Here is a 19904-nt window from a genome sequence, read left to right as displayed (position 1 = left end):
ACTAAATATATATGGTATAATTTAAGAATAATGCTACGCCTCTAATGTATTTTTCTAATGTATTTTCTTATATCATATATATTTAATGTTTCTTTATTATTAGTTATTTTAGTTTTTTGTTTTCTTTTGTTATCATTCAAACAAAAAAAAGTACATAAGAAAAATTAGTAATCCGTTTTCTGTAAGCTTTATTTTATAACACGAAAAAAAAAATCAATTGCTTTACAAAATTATTACTATAACAACAATAATAAAGTCTTGTCCCAATAGATATGATTGGCTATATGAATCAAACGATGTCATTGAGCTCTATCATCTATTATGTCTATAGAGAGACTGTTTACATGTAGATTTCGTTTGACCACCTCAAGAATGGTCTTTCTAAATTTTTCTCTGTCTTTCATCCCTTATCCATCTTCCATCTCATCCACCCTTTTGACTGGGTATTCTGTCAATATTCTTTTCATATGTCCAAACTACCAGAGACGCAATTCTACCATCTTTTCCATAATAGGTGCTACTCCAACTCTCTCTCTTATATCTTCATTCCTTATTTTATTCAATTGCGTGCGTATGACCACTCATCCATCTCAACATCTTCATCTCTGTCACACTTAACTTATGTTCGTGTTCTCCTTTAACTACCTAACACTCTATATCATAAAGCATAGCCAGTCTGATAGCAGTGCGATAGAATTTACCTTTAAGTTTTAAAGGCACTTTTTTGTCACATATAAAATCAGACGCACTCCGCCATTTTGACTAACCTGCTTGGATCCTATGATTTACATCCTATTCAATCTCTCTATTATCTTGTATGATGCACCTAAGATACTTAAAATTTTTAACTTTTCGTAGGATATTTTTTCCAATTTTTACCTCTATATTAGGGTTTTCATTTCGACAGCCGAACTTACATTCCATATATTCCGTCTTGCTACGGCTTATGTGCAAATCATACACTTTTAGAACTTCTCTCCACAAATCCAACTTCTTATTTAGGTCTTTTCTTGACTCTCCTATAAGGACGATATCATTAGCAAAAAGCATGCACCATAGTACAGGTTCTTGGATATGCTCTGTGAGTACTTTCCAGATCAATGTGAAAATGTATGGACTTAAAGATGATCTCTGTTGTAATCCTATACCAATAGAAAATTTATTTGTCACACCACCTTGAGTCTTCATTCTTCACACTAGTTGTAGCCCAATTATATATGTCTTTAATTGCACGAATATATGTAATCCTTACTCTCTTCCTTTCTAAAACCTTCCATAAGACCTCCCTTGGCACCCTATCGTACGTTTTTTTCAAATCAATAAACACCATATGTAGATCACTTTTATTACTATACGATACCTCTCCATCATCCTTCTTAATAGGTATATCGCTTTAGTGGTGGATCTGCCTAGCATAAAATTAAATTGGTTCTATATTACTTGTGTCTCTTATCTCAGCCTCCGTTCTATCACCCTTTCCCATAATTTCATGGTATAACTCATGAGCATGATCGATCCCTCTATAGTTTTTGCAATTTTGTATATCCCCTTTATTCTTATAGATAGGTATCAAAGTGTTCTTGCTTCACTTATTTGACATCTTCTTTGACCTTAAAATCTCATTAAAAAGCTTGGTTAACTAACTGATACCTTTCTCTCCAAGACTCTTCCAAACTTCAATTGGAATATTATTGGGTCCTACTCCCCTACCATTTTTCATCCGTTTTAGAGCCTCTTTTACCTCGAAATTTCAAATCCTTCGATAGTAGTCGAGTTTTGATCTTTTTTCCTCATGCATAACCGACCAAGACTCGAAAGAGTCTTCTGTCTTTTATTAAATAACTCTTAGAAGTAGCTCTTTCACCTTTTATTAATCTTCTCCTCTTGAGTCAAAATCTCTCCGTCTTTATCCTTTATGCACTTAACCTGATCCAAGTCTCTTATTCTTCTTTCACGGCTCTTTGTGATTCTATATATACATTTTTCTCCTTCCTTCATGCATAAAGACTGGTAAAGACCCTCATATACTCTTGTTCTTACTTCACGTACAGTCACTTTTGTATCTTTCTTAGCCACCTTATATTTTTCTCAATTATCTGCATTGTGGCACAAAGACCACTCCTTAAAGCACTTCCTTTTTACCTTTATCTTTTCTTGTATACTTGCATTCCACCACCAAGACTCCCTGTCTCTTGGTCCTATCCCTCTAGATTCACCAAAATTTTCTTTTGCTATTCTTCTAATAACTTCTACCGTTTCCCTCTACATCTCCTCTGCACTTCCATCCCCATCCCACTTTGCCTTTTCTCCTACTCGTCTTAGGAAGCTTCTTTGTTCTTCACCTTTCATCCGCCACCACCTCCACTACAAAAAAAAAGGGTTAAAATGGCGGTTTTTTAAGGTAATTACGGCGGTTACAACCGCCATTATTGCCGAAAATGGCGCCTCCAAGAAACGCCGGAATTCTGGGCGCCATTCTGGTTATTACGGCGGTTTTCTGAAAACCGCCGTAATAACCAGTGGATAATACGGCGGTTTTTTGGCGGTTAAAATGGCGGTTTGTAACCGCCGTTTTTACCTGGGTTTAATGGCATCCTCCTCGTTTAAAATGGCATTTATAACCGCCGTTTTTACCCAGGTTTAATGGCATCCTCCTCGTTTAAAATGGCGGTTTGTAACCGCCGTTTTTACCTGCATTTAATGGCATTCTTTTCGTTTAAAATGACATTTCTAAACGCCGTTTTTACCATGGTTTAATGGCATTCTTTTCGTTTAAAATGGCATTTTTTAACTGCCGTTTTTACTATTATTTTTATCTTGTTAAATAAATAATTTTTTTATTAAAATTCCACAATAACAAAATCATAATCTATAGACAAAATATTATATAACTCAAAAGTATTAAACATAATATATGATTTTTTAGTATTACAAATAAAAAGTAATAACTCCTATACAAAGTATCAAACTAAGAAATATTGTTAGTTCTATTACATTGGGAGTTTTCCTAGAGATGCTCAACAAATTTGCTACAGATCATTCCAACATTTTCATTGTTCATACTCATCATCACTGTAAGCTCAACAAATTTGATTTTTTTAGTCAACTCATCATCATCCTTAAGATTTCTATCTAGGCCTCCATTTGCATCTCGTCTCCTTTTTGCAGAATCAGCACTGCCATTGCTGCTTTTATCCAACTTGTAATACTCATTAATAGTATTTTCAATGGTTTCTAGTATCTGATCACCATAATTGCTTACCTTGGCCCTGTGTTAAACAGAAACATCTGTGAATGCCAACTCAGTTAACCAATACATTTGATTAATTCGTAGAATGAACTTACTTGCTCATGCCATTGAGTTCAAGGAGTTCTTCCTTTGTTCTTAGTACTTTCTTGCTCATCAGCTGCAACAGAGAATTACTATATATATAACAGAAACAGCAGCTCATCAGATGCTTAGCATTCAAAGACAAAATTTCAATTGAATTAAACTATTCATAATCCATTACTGCACAAGATTAAATGAGCTCTATACAGAGAACTTGTGTAACTAACCAGAATACGTGGTGAGCCAAGACATTGTCTCCAGATTCACCAAGAATAGTTGCCCGCAGCAACCGCAGTGCTGAGTATAACTTTGCTGAAAGATTCTGAAATAAAGTTCTATCAAAGACAATTCAAGACAGATTAGAAAATTGAACAAAAAGGACCGTAAAGAAAACCCATTATATACCATGTCAACTTGAGTTTGGGGCTGAGCAGGAGTATCAATTTGATGATTATTTTGTTTTCCAGATGTCAGAGATCCTTTAGTTGGAGTGAACTCGTACTTCGCTAATTTTGATGCTTTTATGGACGATGGGAACCTACAACATTTCAGGATGCTATTAAGTAGGAATATAATGCTAAGAAAGAGTGTGTTGTAGATGTTAAAAATGAGGCTAGAGAAGATTGAGACAAGAATTCAAAGTAACTTTGATGTATCAAGCTAACAATATCTGAGCGCTAACAGAATTGGACCCCCAAAATTCTGACTGACAGATTCAATCAAGAAATAGCTTCATGAGATCGACAAACCTCCATATAATTCTCTGGCCCCCCAGCAACAGGTTGCGGACCTTGGGGTCATTTACCTGCAAATTTAAGTATTGGCATTTTAGCCTTTAGCAATCCTTATCAATACAAAGCACTTGAAAAAGAACAGTCAAGCATATAAGAAAGGCATTTACTGCACCACACAAACCGGATAGTAAATAAAATAAAGCAATATGTTGCAATTTCCAACAGACAATTATATTTACAAAACAAGGAATGCGATTACTGGAGTACAAAACATTTGCCCTAATGCTTAATCACACCAAAAATGTTGCATATAAGGTAAGGCATCCATGAATAAGTATGGAATGAAGATAAGGAGAAATAGTGTCTTTACATGGTACCTAACTGAGCTACATTAGCATGCTGCTTTACTAATTTACAAAAGGCATCTATACTCAAAATCAAGGACGCTTCCTTTTCCTGCAAGCAAATGACAATGCATAAGCACCTAATAATTTACCATAATGAACAATTCAAGGTCAACTATGAATGAGACCACCAGAAACCTAAGCAATAAAGAGAAAGAACCTTCTCAAAGTAGTATATAATTACAAAAAGACTATATAGATCCAAAAAAGCATTCACATATATACTCAATCATCATCTATAAAATACAATAGCAACATCATAAAAGATCAATGAAAATTAAAATACACAAAAGAACCAGCATTCTTTGTTTCTTCCTACTAGAGCATGAAAATTTAAACTAAAAAGTCCTTATAAGATTTAAACTAAAAATTTAAACTAAAAAGTCCTTATAAGATTGGATGAAACAGATTATACCTGGAGGAGCATATCCAATAGTTCCCTTTAACACAGTTGTGCTAGATTGATTATGAGGATCACCATTAGTCATTGAGAGAAGCCTTGCTAGTTCTTTTGAAAAACAGAATAAATGAAAAAACAGAATAAATATTATTAAATTACTAAATTAAAATAATTGAATTAATGACTTAAAATGTTAACAAAAAATAATAAATTCTACTAGTTCTTTAATTTTTTCTTATAAGCTAATTAATCTATAATGTGAACGTGGTTATCTGGCTAGCATTATAGTGATCTATATATGCTTGGCGGCAAAGTAGTGTACGTAGCATATAATTATAATTTGGTCAATTACTAACAGCTATATCACTAGCTATGTTCATATAAAAACTTGTTCAAATTTCCATTAATTAAGCTAAGCATTATACAGTAATAACTAATAACATGTGAATGAAATAGTAGGTGCATTCGGACCAAGGAAAAAGCTCATGATGCTTATTGCTTAGCTTCTAAATCGTTTAACAACTCAATAGACTAGTAATTCCGTGTTGAATTTGTACTCGAATATATATATGTAAAGGATATATAACTCAGAATTTCTGATAATACAAGAAAAATATGCTACAAAATGACAGAGTTTGCTTTGACTAAATATGCTGTCATCTGGCACCAGAAAAACTATAAATTCCATAAAAAGCTAAAAGAAATGTGCACAGTTAAGAGTTGACTTGACTAAGAGTTAGAGAAATCCTTTCTTAAAGCATGAATTTTAACAGAGCTAAGAAAGCGCATATGAAAGGATCAATTAAGAAAGAAGATAAAGAAGAGTCGAGAGAAGAGTACCTGGGTGGAGCCATGGAAATTGAGAAGCTGGTTTCTGCTTTCTTGAGAAACTAAAATTAAGAGTACCTGCGTTTGTGAAGCAGTTGAAGATAGAAGCCAGAAGAAGAAAACACACAAAACCCAAAAATATCATAAAGAATGAAATTAATTTCATATATAGTTTATGAAAACACACAGAACCCAAAGATAGATACTATAGTCACTTCAGAATATGATAAATATACATCCTTGTATTTCAGAGTAACTACTAACTATACAAAATTCAATTTAATATATTATAGGAAAATCGGAACTGAAAGATCATTTAAGTAAAAATGGATGCCAAAAGTTCATATTTAAGTGAGGAAAAGCTATGCCAACACCATCATCTAGTTAACTTGCAACAGCACACTCTTAACTCCTTACATCACCAACCAAGCACCTAACAAATTAACATCAATGTTTTCAAAAATGTTTGATCCTGATTTTATGCTATCCCTTATTGGCAATTCTTGGCCCTCAACTTTCACTACTTCTGTATTATTCACATTGTCTTTGCTTTTTTCCCATACCACAGTGTATAGCCCACAAACAATTACAATAGCTCCAATTACGTTGTAAATTAACAAGTTAGTATATTTATTAACTGACTAGTGTCTCAGCAAGAACTAAACATAATTAATGATACCCTATTATAGACTTTCATATGGAACTGACCTTCCAAGATGAATTTGCTCAGCCAAGACAATGGTACCCAATACAGCAGTGATAATCATAATTAGAGGAATGAAAGAAGTCACAAAAACTGGTCCACGTTCCCTGGTCACAACTCCTTGTACATAATATGCGATTCCAAAACACACCACTCCCTGGTTGAAGAGCATTAAATTATTTATAAATTAAATCGCCATACTAATAATAATAATTAAATTAAACCAAGATAATAAGTCTAATATATTACTCACAGAATAAACACAAGCAAGAAGCCTTGAGTCCCATCCAATGGACCAAACACTCATATCACGCTCGAATATATATAAAGGTTGCAATATAAAGGGGTTTAGGGCTAACTGTAACCACTTTAATTAATTCCTAACAGCCGACTGAGTCAGTTATAGAGTTGCAAGGGAAAAAAAGAGAAGGAAATTTACCCAGAGAATAAAACAATGGCTCAAAATTCAACACTACAGCAAAGATCGTGAACATGCAGCAGAAAACGTTAGAAATTTCTCGTGCATTATTGCCGCATCCAACAGCCAAGGCCAAACAATCTGAAAAAGAATTAAGTATTTAATGAAATTTCAACCTCAAGTGCTTAATTATTGAACAAATTAATCCCTAATTTAAAAACCTAATACATGCAATGGAGGAGGTGGAGGCGATGGCAATGCTGTGGGAGGAGAGGATCTGCGTAGCAGCGGCGAGAAGGAGCAGTTGACGGTGACATCGAGATCGGCAGCGTGAAGGAGCAGTTGGCTGTGGTGTTCTGAGATCTGAGGAAGCGGCGGTGGAGGTCGAAAGTAGCGGTAGCTAGCGGAGGACGAGACGAGCGAGGGAGATCAGAGAACGAGCCTTCATCAATCGTGTATCGTGCATCAGAGAGCGGTAGTAAGTGAAGAAGGGGATGGTAAGTTTTGATTTTATACATTTGTGATAACGGCGGTTCAAAACCGCCCTAATTATCAGAACCGCCACAAAATACAAAATCAATTATGGCAGCAACAAAAAATGCCATAATATCCGGACATTACGGCGGTTCTTTAAAACCGCCGTAATATCAATGCCATTTTAAACTCTTTTTTTTGTAGTGCTCGTCCCTGGGTTCTTCGTATGATGTCTTTTCCTCAACTTTTACTCAATGCAAAAATTCATGACGAGTATCTTATGTTGTGTTGTTAAATTCTCTCCATAAATAATTTTATAATTAATGCAAAATTTTTGATCAACTCTCCTCAACAAAAAAAATCGATTTAAGAGCTTGTCATCCACTCCTATAGGTTATAAGATGTTTGTCTCTCCTTTTAAAACATGTATTTGCGACGAGAAGGTCAAATGTTGAGAAAAAGTCCAAAATAGTTTTATCCTCGATATTGACCACCCCAAAATCATGGCCTCCATGAATACTTCCACATCCAGTCATTTCTCTTCTAACATGGCCAATTAAATATCCTCCTAAGAAAATCTTATCTCTCGAAAGTGTGTCTTGGACCAAACTCTCTAAATTCTCCCAAAACCTTATCTTGTATTGCTCGTCCAAACCCACTTGCGGTGCATAGGCGCTAATCACATGAAAAGTACCTCCTACCACTATAAATTTGATAGAGATGATTCGATCTCCTACTCTCTTGACATCCACTACGTCCTTCTTCCACTGCTTATCCACGATAATACCTATCTCATTCCTATTCTTCACCTTTTTTGTATACCCAAGTTTAAACCCGAAAGTATCCAACTCCCTAACTTTCGCATCAACCCATTTTGTTTCTTGTAGGCACATGATGTTAATTTCCTCCTTGTCATGGTATCCACCATCTCCATGGATTTTCCTATTAAAGTGCTTATGTTCCATGTCCCAAATCTCAACCTTATATTGCTCCGATCTTTACCTTTATATTTTTCTTTGTAAATTAGTTTATTTACCCTCGTTCGTTCACGAAACTGCAGGAATCCTTACTCATTTAATACTATATCCGGGTACCAATGCAATAGCTCTAACTCATTTGACACTGTACGCGAACCATACTAATTATTATAATTTTATTCAAATGTTCTCGTGTAATAAAACAATCAGTTTGCATATATATAAAATTGTTAATGAATCCTGTTTAATTAAAAGATGCTGTATTTATTGCGTGCAACAATAAGATGCTGCCCAAAATTAATAACTGTAATTAAAATCAACATTAATTAGTCTTGACTCTTAATCCGATAAATTACGGTTGATATCACATATCAGTTTTTTCTCGCTATATATATATAGGAGCATTCCGTGGCAGTTATTGACAGAGCCAAACTACATAAAATTTAGTAAGCGTTTTCATATACGGTTAGTTACTAGTTACTACAGCTATTTATTATTTCAATTAGCTATGGCAGAGTTCACAAGTAATAGTGTTGAGGAGTATTTCAAGGGAAAGACCATTTTAGTCACTGGTGCAACTGGATTCTTAACCAAAGGTTATTACCGCTGCATCTATATCCATTCATTAACGTTTTCATGGCGGTTTTTTAAACTTGTAATTTTGTTTACAGTCTTTGTGGAGAAGATTCTGAGGGTTCAACCCAACATAAAAAGGTTATACCTTCTTGTCAGAGCATCAAATCCAGATGTAGCTCTCCAACGCTTGCACACTGAGGTTGCCATTTTCTGTTAAATTTAGTTGTTTCATGATCAATTGCACACTGAGTTTGCACACACACACACACACCGACTCCTTAACCTTTTCAATATATATTCTAACTTATTTTATATTAGATATATCTTTAACTATATGGATCTATTATAGGAATAAAATTAGACAAAATTTATATTGATATATATAGGTTTTTGGGAAGGAATTGTTCAAAATACAAAGAGAAAAGTGGGGTGAAAAATTCAGCTCCTTTTTGTCCGAGAAAGTGGTGGCAGTTGCAGGTGATGTTTCTCTTCACAATTTCGGAATCAAAGATCAAATCCTCGTTAAAGAGATGTTGGAGGAGATTGAAATCATAGTGCACTCTGCCGCAACGGTCACATTTGATGAAAGGTAGGTAGTAAGCTATGCAATAATAATTAACTAGATTTACAATCGTGTAAGGCTCAAAAAACTAATATTTATAAACTTTTTTACATCATCGTAAGAGATAATTAAAATAATAGATAAATTTTTATTTCATAATTAGTTATAAAATAATTTATATCATTCTTGAACTAAAGAATTATATCAAAATAAATTCTATGATAATTAGTATAGTTATATTTGACTATTTATAATTAAAAGTTTGTTATTATTATTATTACAATTTTAATATAGAGAGATGTTAATTACATTAGCCATTGCATTATTGTAATTAAAATACACAACGATATGTAGTAAATATAATTAATTAAGAGTATTGATTAAAGGAATATATTTTTTCATTTTAAAAAAAACATAAGGGATAAGTATTGTTTTGGTCCCTCATGTTGAGGGTTGGAATCGAATCCGTCCTGGTGTATATTTTGATTTAAAATCATCCTTAAAGTCGTATTTGAATTTAAAATCGTCCTTTTTAATAAATTTTTTTAATTTATTCCTAAACTACCCCTATAATAAAAAAAATTATAAAATAAAAAAAAACGCGTTGGTTGGAGGGGGAAGAAAAGGGTATACGAAGGGGGAAGGGGGGAAGGGGAAGGGGGAAGGGGGAAGGGGATGGGGGGACGGCGGGGGGACGGCGCCGGCGGCGAAGAGAGGGAGGAGGGGAAGTGGAAGAAGCCGGAGAAGAAGAGGAAGAAAATGAAAGGGACGCGGGTTCAGGGTGGGGGGAAGGGGAAAGGGGGGAGGGGGACGGCGGCGGCGAAGGAGGAAGGGGGAAAGGACGCGGGGTGGGGTGGGGGTGGGGGGAAGGGGAGAGGGGGAGGAGGAGGGGGAAGGGGAAAGGGGGGGAGGGGGACGGCGGCGCGAAGGGGGAAGGGGGAAGGGGGAAAGGACGCGGGGTGGGGGTGGGGGTGGGGGTGGGGGGAAGGGGAAAGGGGGAGGGGGACGGCGAGCCACTGCCGTTGGAGTCCGCCTCACGCCTCGCCGCCTCCGCCTTGCGTCTGCCACCTCACGCCTCGCCGCCTCCGCCTCACGCCTTGCTTCTACTTTCTTGCTTTCTATTTTTGTTTGGTGTTGTTTCTGTTTCTGTTTGGTGTTGTTTCCTGCTTTCTTGGCGGTGGTCTTGGTGGTGGTGGTGCTGGTGGTTGGTGGTGGTTGTGGTTGTGGTTGTGGTTGTGGTTGTTGGTGTTGGTGTTGGTGGTGGTGCTGGTGGTGGTGCTGGTGGAGGAGGTAATTGTGTTGGTAGTGGTGAGGGTATTTTTATCCAAAAAGAATTAAAAGGACGATTTTAATACGAAAAAAAACGTTAAGTATGATTTTAAATCGGAAATTACGTTTGGGACGGTTTCGATTCCGACCCTCAACGTAAGGGACCAAAACAATACTTATCCCAAAACATAATCATAAATTTTTTTTAATAATTATCACCTATTTAAAATAGTTGACATGATAAAAAAAAATAATTATGTAATATTAGCTTATTTCATGATAAATAACTTAGTATTAATTTTTATATAATAAAAACAGATAAGCTGTTGTATTTATTTCGTTGGTTATTGTTATGTTGTTTAATCTTTGCAGATATGATATTGCAATGGGTACCAATACAATGGGAGCTTATAACGCTATAAACTTTGCTAAAATGTGTCCTAGAATCGAAGTTTTTCTTTTCGTATCTACGGGTTTGTATATCTCAACTTTATCAATATGTGTAATAACATACACGATATATATGATCTCTACTAGCTAGCTAGTTGAAATCCTACATACAACACATAACAAAAATGTTATTTTCAACAAAAAACATTAGAACTTGGGGAGAAAAAATAATTAAAAAACCCTAAATTTAATTTCATGTTTCTAATTTACATGTAAATATGAGACTAGTGCAAAAGGGGAAAAAAAGAAAATGGCTAAAAACAATTTTTATGAGTATATTTAAATAATGACTCGACTTTTACGAGAAAAAATATATTTCTTTTATATTCTTTTAGTTTCTATAATATGAAAGTGTTCTTTTAAAAATATAAATTTGTGAGTATGTTTGCTAATGTAACGAGATACATAATAAAATATAAAAGTATAATTTTTTTTTAGTTTGTATCATATATTTATTAGTAAAATCTAAAATCAAGATTATTTTTATAGTGTTTTATTTGTAAAGCTAACTCTATGATGGTTGTCGTACCTGGCCTAGTCACTATGATTATGGTAGTTATGAAATTCTAATAATACTTAAAAAAGATAAAACTAAATGTTTTTAAGTGTGCTAGTTCTAATGATACGGAATTTTCGAATTCAATACAAAATGACTTTGCACAGAATCTTAATTTTACAACTACTTTTGTTCAAGACTAAAAAAATCTATTTGACAAATTTTTATTTTTCGATTTATTAAGCTTATGTTTGTGGGAATAAGGCAAAAGGACTAATACCTGAAGAACCATTCCGTATGGGTCAAACAATAAAAACTTCTTCAAAATTGGACATTAGCTTAGAAAAGCAGTTGATTGAGGAAAAATTGAGTGATATCCAAACACGGAATGCAAATGAAAAAACAATCACCTCAATGATGAAAGAACTTGGAACAACAAGGTAAATTGTGCGCGCGCATATATATATATATATATATATATATATATAAAAGGTAAAACACACTAATAAATCATTTCAATCTCAAAATTATGTCAATGTTTTATTTGATTTTTATTACAAATATATCCTAAATGATTCTATGTAAATCGAATCAATTATATTCAATTTAGCATGTATATCAATATATGTTATAACAGTAGTAAATCGAATCAACTAGATTCGATTTATTATTAATACAACATATATATGTAAATTAAATCTAGTTGATTCGATTTATATTGAAAAAGTGTAAATCGAATTTAATTGATTCGAAAAAGTATAATATAACACCATCTTTATTTTTTGAGCTAACTTTTGTCCAAAGTTAGATCTACTTAATTTCTTTTATATATATATTTCTTGAATAAATTTTATGGGTAACATTGCGTATGAAATTTATCCAAGAAAAATTTACAAGTCGTAAAAATTTGATTTCCGTATGCAGTGATTGTATTGATAATCCATAGCGTTATTTATTCCTTTATAGCCCCCTAATTTTCTGGTTAAGTTTATAAATATTTTAGGGCAAATTTGCATGGGTGGCAAGATACGTATGCATTTACAAAAGCAATGGGAGAAATGGTTGTGACGAGCACGAAGGGAAATATACCATTGATCATCACACGCCCTACTGCTATAATCGGTACTCATTCAGAACCCTTTGAGGGTTGGATTGAAGGTGTTAGGTAAATAGTTACTTAATTTAATTCCTATATATATTTGAGTGACTAAGCTAAATGATGATATATTTTTGTGATTACAGAACTATAGACTTTGTGTTTGTCGAGTATTTCAAAGGAGCAATAACTAGTTTTGTTGGTAATCCAGAGATAATTCTGGACCTGGTGAGTATGACTCTTCAAATAAACTATTTTAACTTTGAATTCTTTTTATCCATTTGTTTAAATATCACACAAAAATAATAGTGTATGAAGATGTGAAGCTAGTTTAATTTCTATCTTATAATTATTGTGTTTGGAGTATGTTATTAGTTTGATGTTTGAATTAAAGTAGATAGGTTTCTGATCTCTTAATTATGCTTCATTTTTCTTCTCTCACTTGATTAATATTTATATAATAAAAAATATCAAATTGTGGAATTGAAATGATGATGCAGATACCAGTAGACATGGTGGCAAATTCGATGATCATAGCACTATTGGTTCATTCTAAGAATAATTCTTCGAACAATTTGATCTACCATATTGGCACTTCGTTAAGAAATCCAATTAAATCTTCGGATCTTCAAGATATAATGCATCTTTATATTACAAAAAATCCATGGCTAAAAAATTATGCAAAGTCCAGTGCTTTGTATGAAAAATTTACATTCAACCCCAATTATACGGAGGATCATGAATTTCCCCAACACAAGGTATTGGCTCAAATAAATTAAGTTATCATAATTTGTATATAATGGAACTATTTTTTATATATATAATTCTTAATTAACGTTGAATTTTTATTCTATGTTTTAACTAATAATATATTTTCCCCTTGATTGTGATGGTGTAAAGATATCAAGATTGAAGAGGATAATTAACCTTTATCGTCCTTATTTTCGCGACTTCGAGGGCGTGTACGTACCCCAGTACGATATGTAATTGATTATGTTATTGATGTATATATAAAATGAAATAATTTTAATTTATTTGTAACAGGTTTGATGATAAGAACACGGAGAAGCTGCGGATGGCAATAAAGGGAGTTGGCAGTGTTGAAAGGGAATTTAACTTGGATCCCAAGAGCATTGATTGGAAGGACTACCTGATGAATGTTCATTTTCCAGGTCTAGTCAAGTACAGTATGCAACCTAAGATGTAACCTTACAACAACACTAGTCCCTTAGCTTGGTTGGGATCGCATAAGAATGATTAGATGTCTGCAGGAATTGCATTAGAAATTTCGAATTGCCATAGTGTTATTTCAGATTGCTAGTTACGCCCTTTTTGTATGTTTGTAGTGGCAGTAGTATGAAGAAAATAGAATTGGAAATCAAAGTATGAAACTATATATGTTTGTCACGCAAGATCTTAGTCTTGTGGTAATGATGATCTTTGTTTTGCATTATGTGCATCTAAGTTCGAGATTTAACCGAAGCCAATAGTGGATGTGAATCCTTAGTATTTGGTGTGTGAATGTGTAGTGTACATCAACATTGTGATGTGAGATGCTTAAGGTTAGGGATTATCCAACTCATCCTATTGGAAAAAAAAACTATGTTTGGAATTAAAATAAAAAAAAAAAGGAAATCTTTTAATATTTGGTAAAGTGATAAAGTGGAAAATTAGTCACTTTTAAATTAAAATAGTAGAACATATATTTCATAGAAGTTACAAAATAAATGGTGATTAACCTTTTACTTTATCAATTTTTTCGCTTTAGATATAATTACATCAATGAGATTAAATTATTAAAAAATAAAACATGTTCTGTGAAAGGATACGTTTCCGAGATATAACACCAGTGTGGACCAATCAGCAACTCGGAAGCTCTTCCCAGTGGAACCGGATCCTCGGCGTGGAACCTACAAAAGGGAATCCGACGCCCAAGTCAGCTATGGATATAATAATGATAGAATGGGAGCTATAAAATTACGGAAACAGATTGATGTTGTATTGGGTTCGAAGTATTTGTTTTTCGTCCTTTATTTTCGCCCCTTCTGATGAGGTTTGGTCGTCCCTTTATGGATGGTATTTGGAGAATATCCGTTGAGTTTCCATTTGAGTAGTGATATGTTTTTTAGGGATTTTGGATATAAGTTAGGTTACGAGTATTAGTGTTACGAGATTCTCGGTGATGGAGGTTCGCTCGGATGGTTGAGTCTTTCTCGGTTGCTTTGTTATTGGCCGAGGATATCGGTATGGTACACAGCCCCCAAGCTCGGCATGGAGGACATGTTGAGCTTCTATATCCTCCGTCATTAGTAGTTTGATACTGGAGGTGATTTTGTTATTGGTGAAGCCCCCAAGCTCAACGTGTCTCTGCTGCTGGGCTTTCGTTGGGTTTGTTTAATGGGTTTTGGAGTTTGGGTCCCGCTTCTTTTTTTTTTTTTTTAGCGGGAAGTAAGGTTTTGTACGAAATTTGTGTAGTAAATGGGAGGTGGAGAGGCTTCGTGGGGTTGTGTGTCCTAGTAACTCCTTGTCTGCTGACCGTTTGGCTTCTTGTGATCTTTTGTGTTGTGAAAAAGGATTAGTAAAAAAGGTAAGTGCTTTTGTTTTCTTCTTGTTCCTCCTTGTTTCTTTGTATTTTCTGGTTATGGGGAAAGAGAATGTGGCTGTGGTTGACGAAAATGATCTGTACAATTGGGTTGACAGTGACGTTAGGTCTCGTGTTTCAATTTCCAGTACTGTTGAGATGGTTTCTCAGTTAAGTGAGTCCAGGTGGGTGAGGGGTGGTGAGGACTTGGAAGTTAGGTTTTTACCATGTGGAAAGGAGGATAGGGTATGTGAAAAAAGGTCTGATTGGGCTTATTTTTATGTTTATACCTGCATGTTAGCTGAGTTAGGGATTCGGTTCCCTTTTTCAGACTTTCAGTGTGGTATTTTGTCTTTGTTGAATTGTGCTTCTACACAACTTTATCCTAACTCGTGGGCTTTTGTCCATGCATTTGATGAGTGCTTGATGGAGCACTTGGGGTGCTACCCCTCTCTTGGAGTCTTCTTTTCCCTATTTCAAGCAAAGGGTGTGTAGAAAGGGGGTTGGGTGAATTTGAATAGTCACCCCGGCCGTGCTGTGTTTAGTCTGTATAAGTCCTCCTTTAAGGACTTTAAAGAAATGTTTGTGAAAGTTGTAGTATCTGAGAATTTTTATCCATTTTTCCTTGATTCGATAATGGAGGAGAGATTCCCTGTTTTCTGGTCTCCTGAGCCGAAACAAATTCTGGAGTGTGAGGATAGAGTAGGTAGTGAAGACTATGTTATTGGGTTTTTGATGTCTGCTTTATCTTCGTCTGATCTTTTATCGGTTCCTTCTTTGCTGAGGCTTGAAGGTGATACTGAGACTTTAAATGAGTATTTAGGTAACTGGGGTTATTGCTATTTTTGATGGGTTGTTTTATGGGGATTCTGTTTGATGAATGTGTTTTTTTTTTCAAGTGAGAAGGCTCCCACTCTGACTACTGCAAACCTAAAGGCTTTCGTTTCGAAGGCTAAAAAAAAGGAAAAAGAGGGGTCATCGACGAATGTGACGAAGGAAAGTGAGGTTATTGTAAATCAGGAGGTGCCGTTGAAAAGAAAAAGCAATGGTGGATCATCCAGGGTTGTGGACTTAACCGACTCGAAAGAGGATGATGCTACCTTTACAGCGGAAGAGATTACTGCTGCCCACCAAAGCCAGGTGGTTCTGCATGGGTATAAGGATGGGCCGAAGAATTCTATTTGGTCCCTTTTATGGCCGTTGCGGATGAGGTTGCTCAAGTAGATGCCGATGTGAAAACTATTCACGAGGCTGGAAAGATTGGTGTTGTGTGTTGTGTTGTGTTACACGCTATTAGTGTTGGGGGTTTTGTGAATTATGATTGTTGCTTCTTCGCTTTGTAGGTTATTGGTACTCGTCTACTCTCTATTGGTCGAACATCCAAACTTGACACCATCTTGGAGGGAGACAACAATGCTGCTATTAAGAAGCTCAAAGAGTTTCTGCAGGAAAAAGACTCCCATCTGGAAAGGTCGAGAGCTGAGGTTAGGAGTTTGAAGGAGAAGGTTAAGGATTCCAAGGCCGAGACCAGTAAATTAGAGGGGACTTGGAAGCTAGTGTTGCTGAGAATGAGAGATTGAAGGCTAGAATACTTGAGTTGGAGGAGGAGGTGTTATCAGCTTTTACGATGGGCTTTGACCGAGCTGTGGCTCAGGTTGGCGTTGTTGCTCCTGATGCCGACATTAGTCGTCTGGATGTGACAAAGATTGTCAGCAGTGGTTGACTTATGGATGATGAGACTTTAGCCGAGGATCAAGATGAGAGTGTTTCGGTTGATAAGGGAGCGAATTAGCTCATATGTTTGTTTGTCTTTTGAATTTTTGAATTATATTTGTAGATTGCTTTTGGTATGGTTTTGTTCCATGGAACTCATTTGAACGGCTTATGCGTTTAACCCATGTTGGGTTTGTGTTTTGTATATATATGCTGTTAGACAATTGGATTTGCAGATAAGAGATATAATATTTGCATTTATTGTTTGTAGATTAGACCGTAAATACATGAAAATGATAAGGGGTGGGGGACCTCATTAAAACCTCTCCAAGTAAAACCTAGGGTGGGAAAAACCTTGTGAGTAGGAAAAATAGTGTCTCCCCTAGTCCCCATGCCTATATCATTTTAAAGTAAATAACTTTTTAACGATGATACATTCCAAATACCAGGGACACTTTTGCCTTGTAAAGTTTGAAGGGTGTATGCCCCTTTTCCTATTATCTTTGCGACCATGTATGGTCCTTCCCACGTTGTGGCTAACTTGCCATGTGATTGTTGTTTCCTTGCCTCTTCTGTTCGTCGGAGGACGAGGTCTTCTTCAGCAAATGACCTTGGTTTCACGTGCTTGTTGTATTTTCTTTGTATTATTGCTTGCATTGCCTTTTGTTTCATTTCTGCTCTATTTCTGTCTTCGTCTATTGTGTCAAGCTCTAGTTGTCTTATGTTGTTATTCTTGGTTGTTGTCGTATACTCGACACATCTAGATGTTATGGCGATCTCAACTGGGATCATGGCGTCTGCTCCGTAGACCAATTTGAAAGGTGTCTCCTAGGCTGTTGATTGTTTTGTAGTATTATAACTCCACAATATCTCAGGAATAAGGTTGGCCCATTCTCCTTTGGCGTCCCCTAGCTTTTTCTTTAGTGCATTAAGGATGACTTTATTAGCGGCCTCGGCGAGTCCGTTTGTCTATGGATGCTCTACTGATGAGAAATGGTGTTTTACCCTGCAAGAATTCTGCTAAGCTTTGGTCGGTAAATTGCTGGCCGTTGTCAGTGATTATAGCATGCGGTAATCCAAAACGACAGATAATATTTTTCTAAATAAACGACTTGACCTTTTCAGCCCCAATTTTTGCTAAAGGTACGGCTTCAATCCATTTTGAGAAATAATCGATTGCTACAAGCAAGTATTTTACCTGTCCGGGGGCTCTCGGGAATGGTCCGAGGATGTCGAGCCCCCATTCGTAGAATGGCCAACTTACCTCCAAGGTGTGAAGGAGCTCGGATGGATTGTGTATTGTTGGGGAGTGCTTTTGGCAATTGTCACATCTCCTAACCTTGTTGATGCAATCTTGTTTCATCGTGGGCCAGTAGTAGCCGGCCTGAGCTATCTTCGAAGCTAGGCTGATTCCTCTGATTTGGTTGTCGCATACTCCTTCATGGACCTCGTTCATGACGACCTTACCTTCCTCGTTGTTTAGGCATCGCAAAAGTGGCTGGGAGAACCCTCTCTTGTATAGGTCATTCCCAATCAGTGTGAAAGATGCGGCTCATCTTCTGAATGCTTTATGGTCCGTTATTTCTACTGGTACTTTCCCTGTTTGTAGGTATTATTTGTAAGCTGTCCTCCAGTCATGTCCCTGTGATATAGATAGAATGGTCTTGCTGCTAAAGCTCGGCTCAGCAAGAGTTAGTTGAGATATAACAGATTCAATCATTATTTTTCTGGTTGTTGCCAGTTTTGATAGTGCGTCTGCTCGGGTGCTTTGCTCCCGAGCTACGTGTGTGATCTTGAATGAATGAAATTGGGATATAAGGTCTTTTACCATTGAATGATATTTTTATAATAATGGGTCTTTTACCTGAAACTGTCATGTTACCTACTGAACAATGAGTTGGGAGTCGCAGTATACCTGTAAGTTGGTGATATTCAAGGACTGAGCCAACCTTAATCCTGCGAGTAGTGCTTCATACTCAGCTTGATTATTGCTCGTTTGGAAATTAAAGCGTATTGATTGCTCGGTCTGTAGGTCATCTTTGTTGGTCAATAGTACCCCAGCTCCTGATCCCTCTGTATTTGCGGCACCATCGATGTATAACTCCCAGTTGTAACAACGCTCGGATTGATCTGCCAGTTCAGCTAAGAAGTCAGCTAAAAACTGTGCCTTGATAGCTGTTCTGGGCTCGTAGAGTACGTCGAATTCGGACAACTCTATTGACCATTTGATAAGTCTCCCAAAGACTTCGGGCCTTGTGAGGATTTGTCGCAGGGGCTGGTTCGTCTTGACCACAATTGTGTGGATTTGGAAGTAGGGTCTTAATCTCCTTGCTGTAATTACTAATGCATAGGCTAGCTTCTCCATCGGTGGGTATCGGAGCTCGGCATTCTGCAATGTCTTGCTAACAAAATAAACTAGCTCCTGCTTCCCTTTTTTCTCTGTTACCAGGACAGAGCTTATTGCATTAGATGAGATAGATAAATAAAGAAATATAGGTTTACCTGAACTTAATTTCTGTAAGATCGATGGAGAAGATAATATTGTTTTTAGCTTTTGAAAGGCTGTTTCGCATTCTGTATTCCAATCAAATTTTTGTTGCTTCTTGAGTATGCTGAAAAAATGTTGTGAATGCGTTGCTATTGCTGGCAAGAATCGGGATAGTACGGCTAGCCTCCCATTGAGTTGTTGCACTTCCTTCACTGTCCGAGGACTTCGCATCTTGATAATCGCCTCACATTTTTTGGGATTTGCCTCGATTCCTCTGGAGGTTAGCATAAAGCCGAGAAATTTGCCACCCTTTACCCCGAAGGCACACTTTTCAGGGTTTAGCCTCATGTTATGTTGTCTTACTTGTTTGAATATTTCTTCCAGGTCCGCCCCGTGGTCATTAC

At 36.1% G+C, this 19904-nt stretch overlaps 1 protein-coding gene and 1 pseudogene across 1 annotated transcript; one reads left to right on the top strand and one right to left on the bottom strand.

Moving 5' to 3' along the window:
• Positions 1–299: 299 nt before the first annotated feature.
• Positions 300–8729, bottom strand: LOC110265213 (uncharacterized; annotated as a pseudogene).
• A 48-nt stretch (positions 8730–8777) lies between these two features.
• Positions 8778–13803, top strand: LOC107610396 (putative fatty acyl-CoA reductase 5). The gene is made up of 10 exons (XM_088497624.1): positions 8778–8865; positions 8941–9044; positions 9232–9434; positions 11049–11149; positions 11867–12062; positions 12626–12787; positions 12865–12946; positions 13219–13476; positions 13619–13680; positions 13776–13803. Exons 1-10 carry the CDS (start codon positions 8778–8780, stop codon positions 13801–13803), a joined length of 1284 nt encoding a protein of 427 aa, XP_088353750.1.
• Positions 13804–19904: the final 6101 nt, after the last annotated feature.

The sequence above is a fragment of the Arachis ipaensis genome, chromosome B8 (assembly GCF_059453495.1).
Source record: "Arachis ipaensis isolate K30076 ecotype BB chromosome B8, ASM5945349v1, whole genome shotgun sequence".
Classification (NCBI taxonomy): domain Eukaryota; kingdom Viridiplantae; phylum Streptophyta; class Magnoliopsida; order Fabales; family Fabaceae; genus Arachis; species Arachis ipaensis.
The sequence above is the reverse complement of the archived record's forward strand: the minus strand, read 5'-3'. Positions and strand labels throughout refer to the sequence as shown.

Coding starts and splice junctions, on each gene's coding strand:
- LOC107610396 (XM_088497624.1), top strand. CDS start 8,778: ATGGCAGAGTTCACAAGTAATAGTGTTGAGGAGTATTTCAAGGGAAAG. Junction 12,063..12,625: donor AAAGAACTTGGAACAACAAG/GTAAATTGTGCG, acceptor TAAATATTTTAG/GGCAAATTTGCATGGGTGGC. Junction 13,681..13,775: donor TTTCGCGACTTCGAGGGCGT/GTACGTACCCCA, acceptor TTTGATGATAAG/AACACGGAGAAGCTGCGGAT.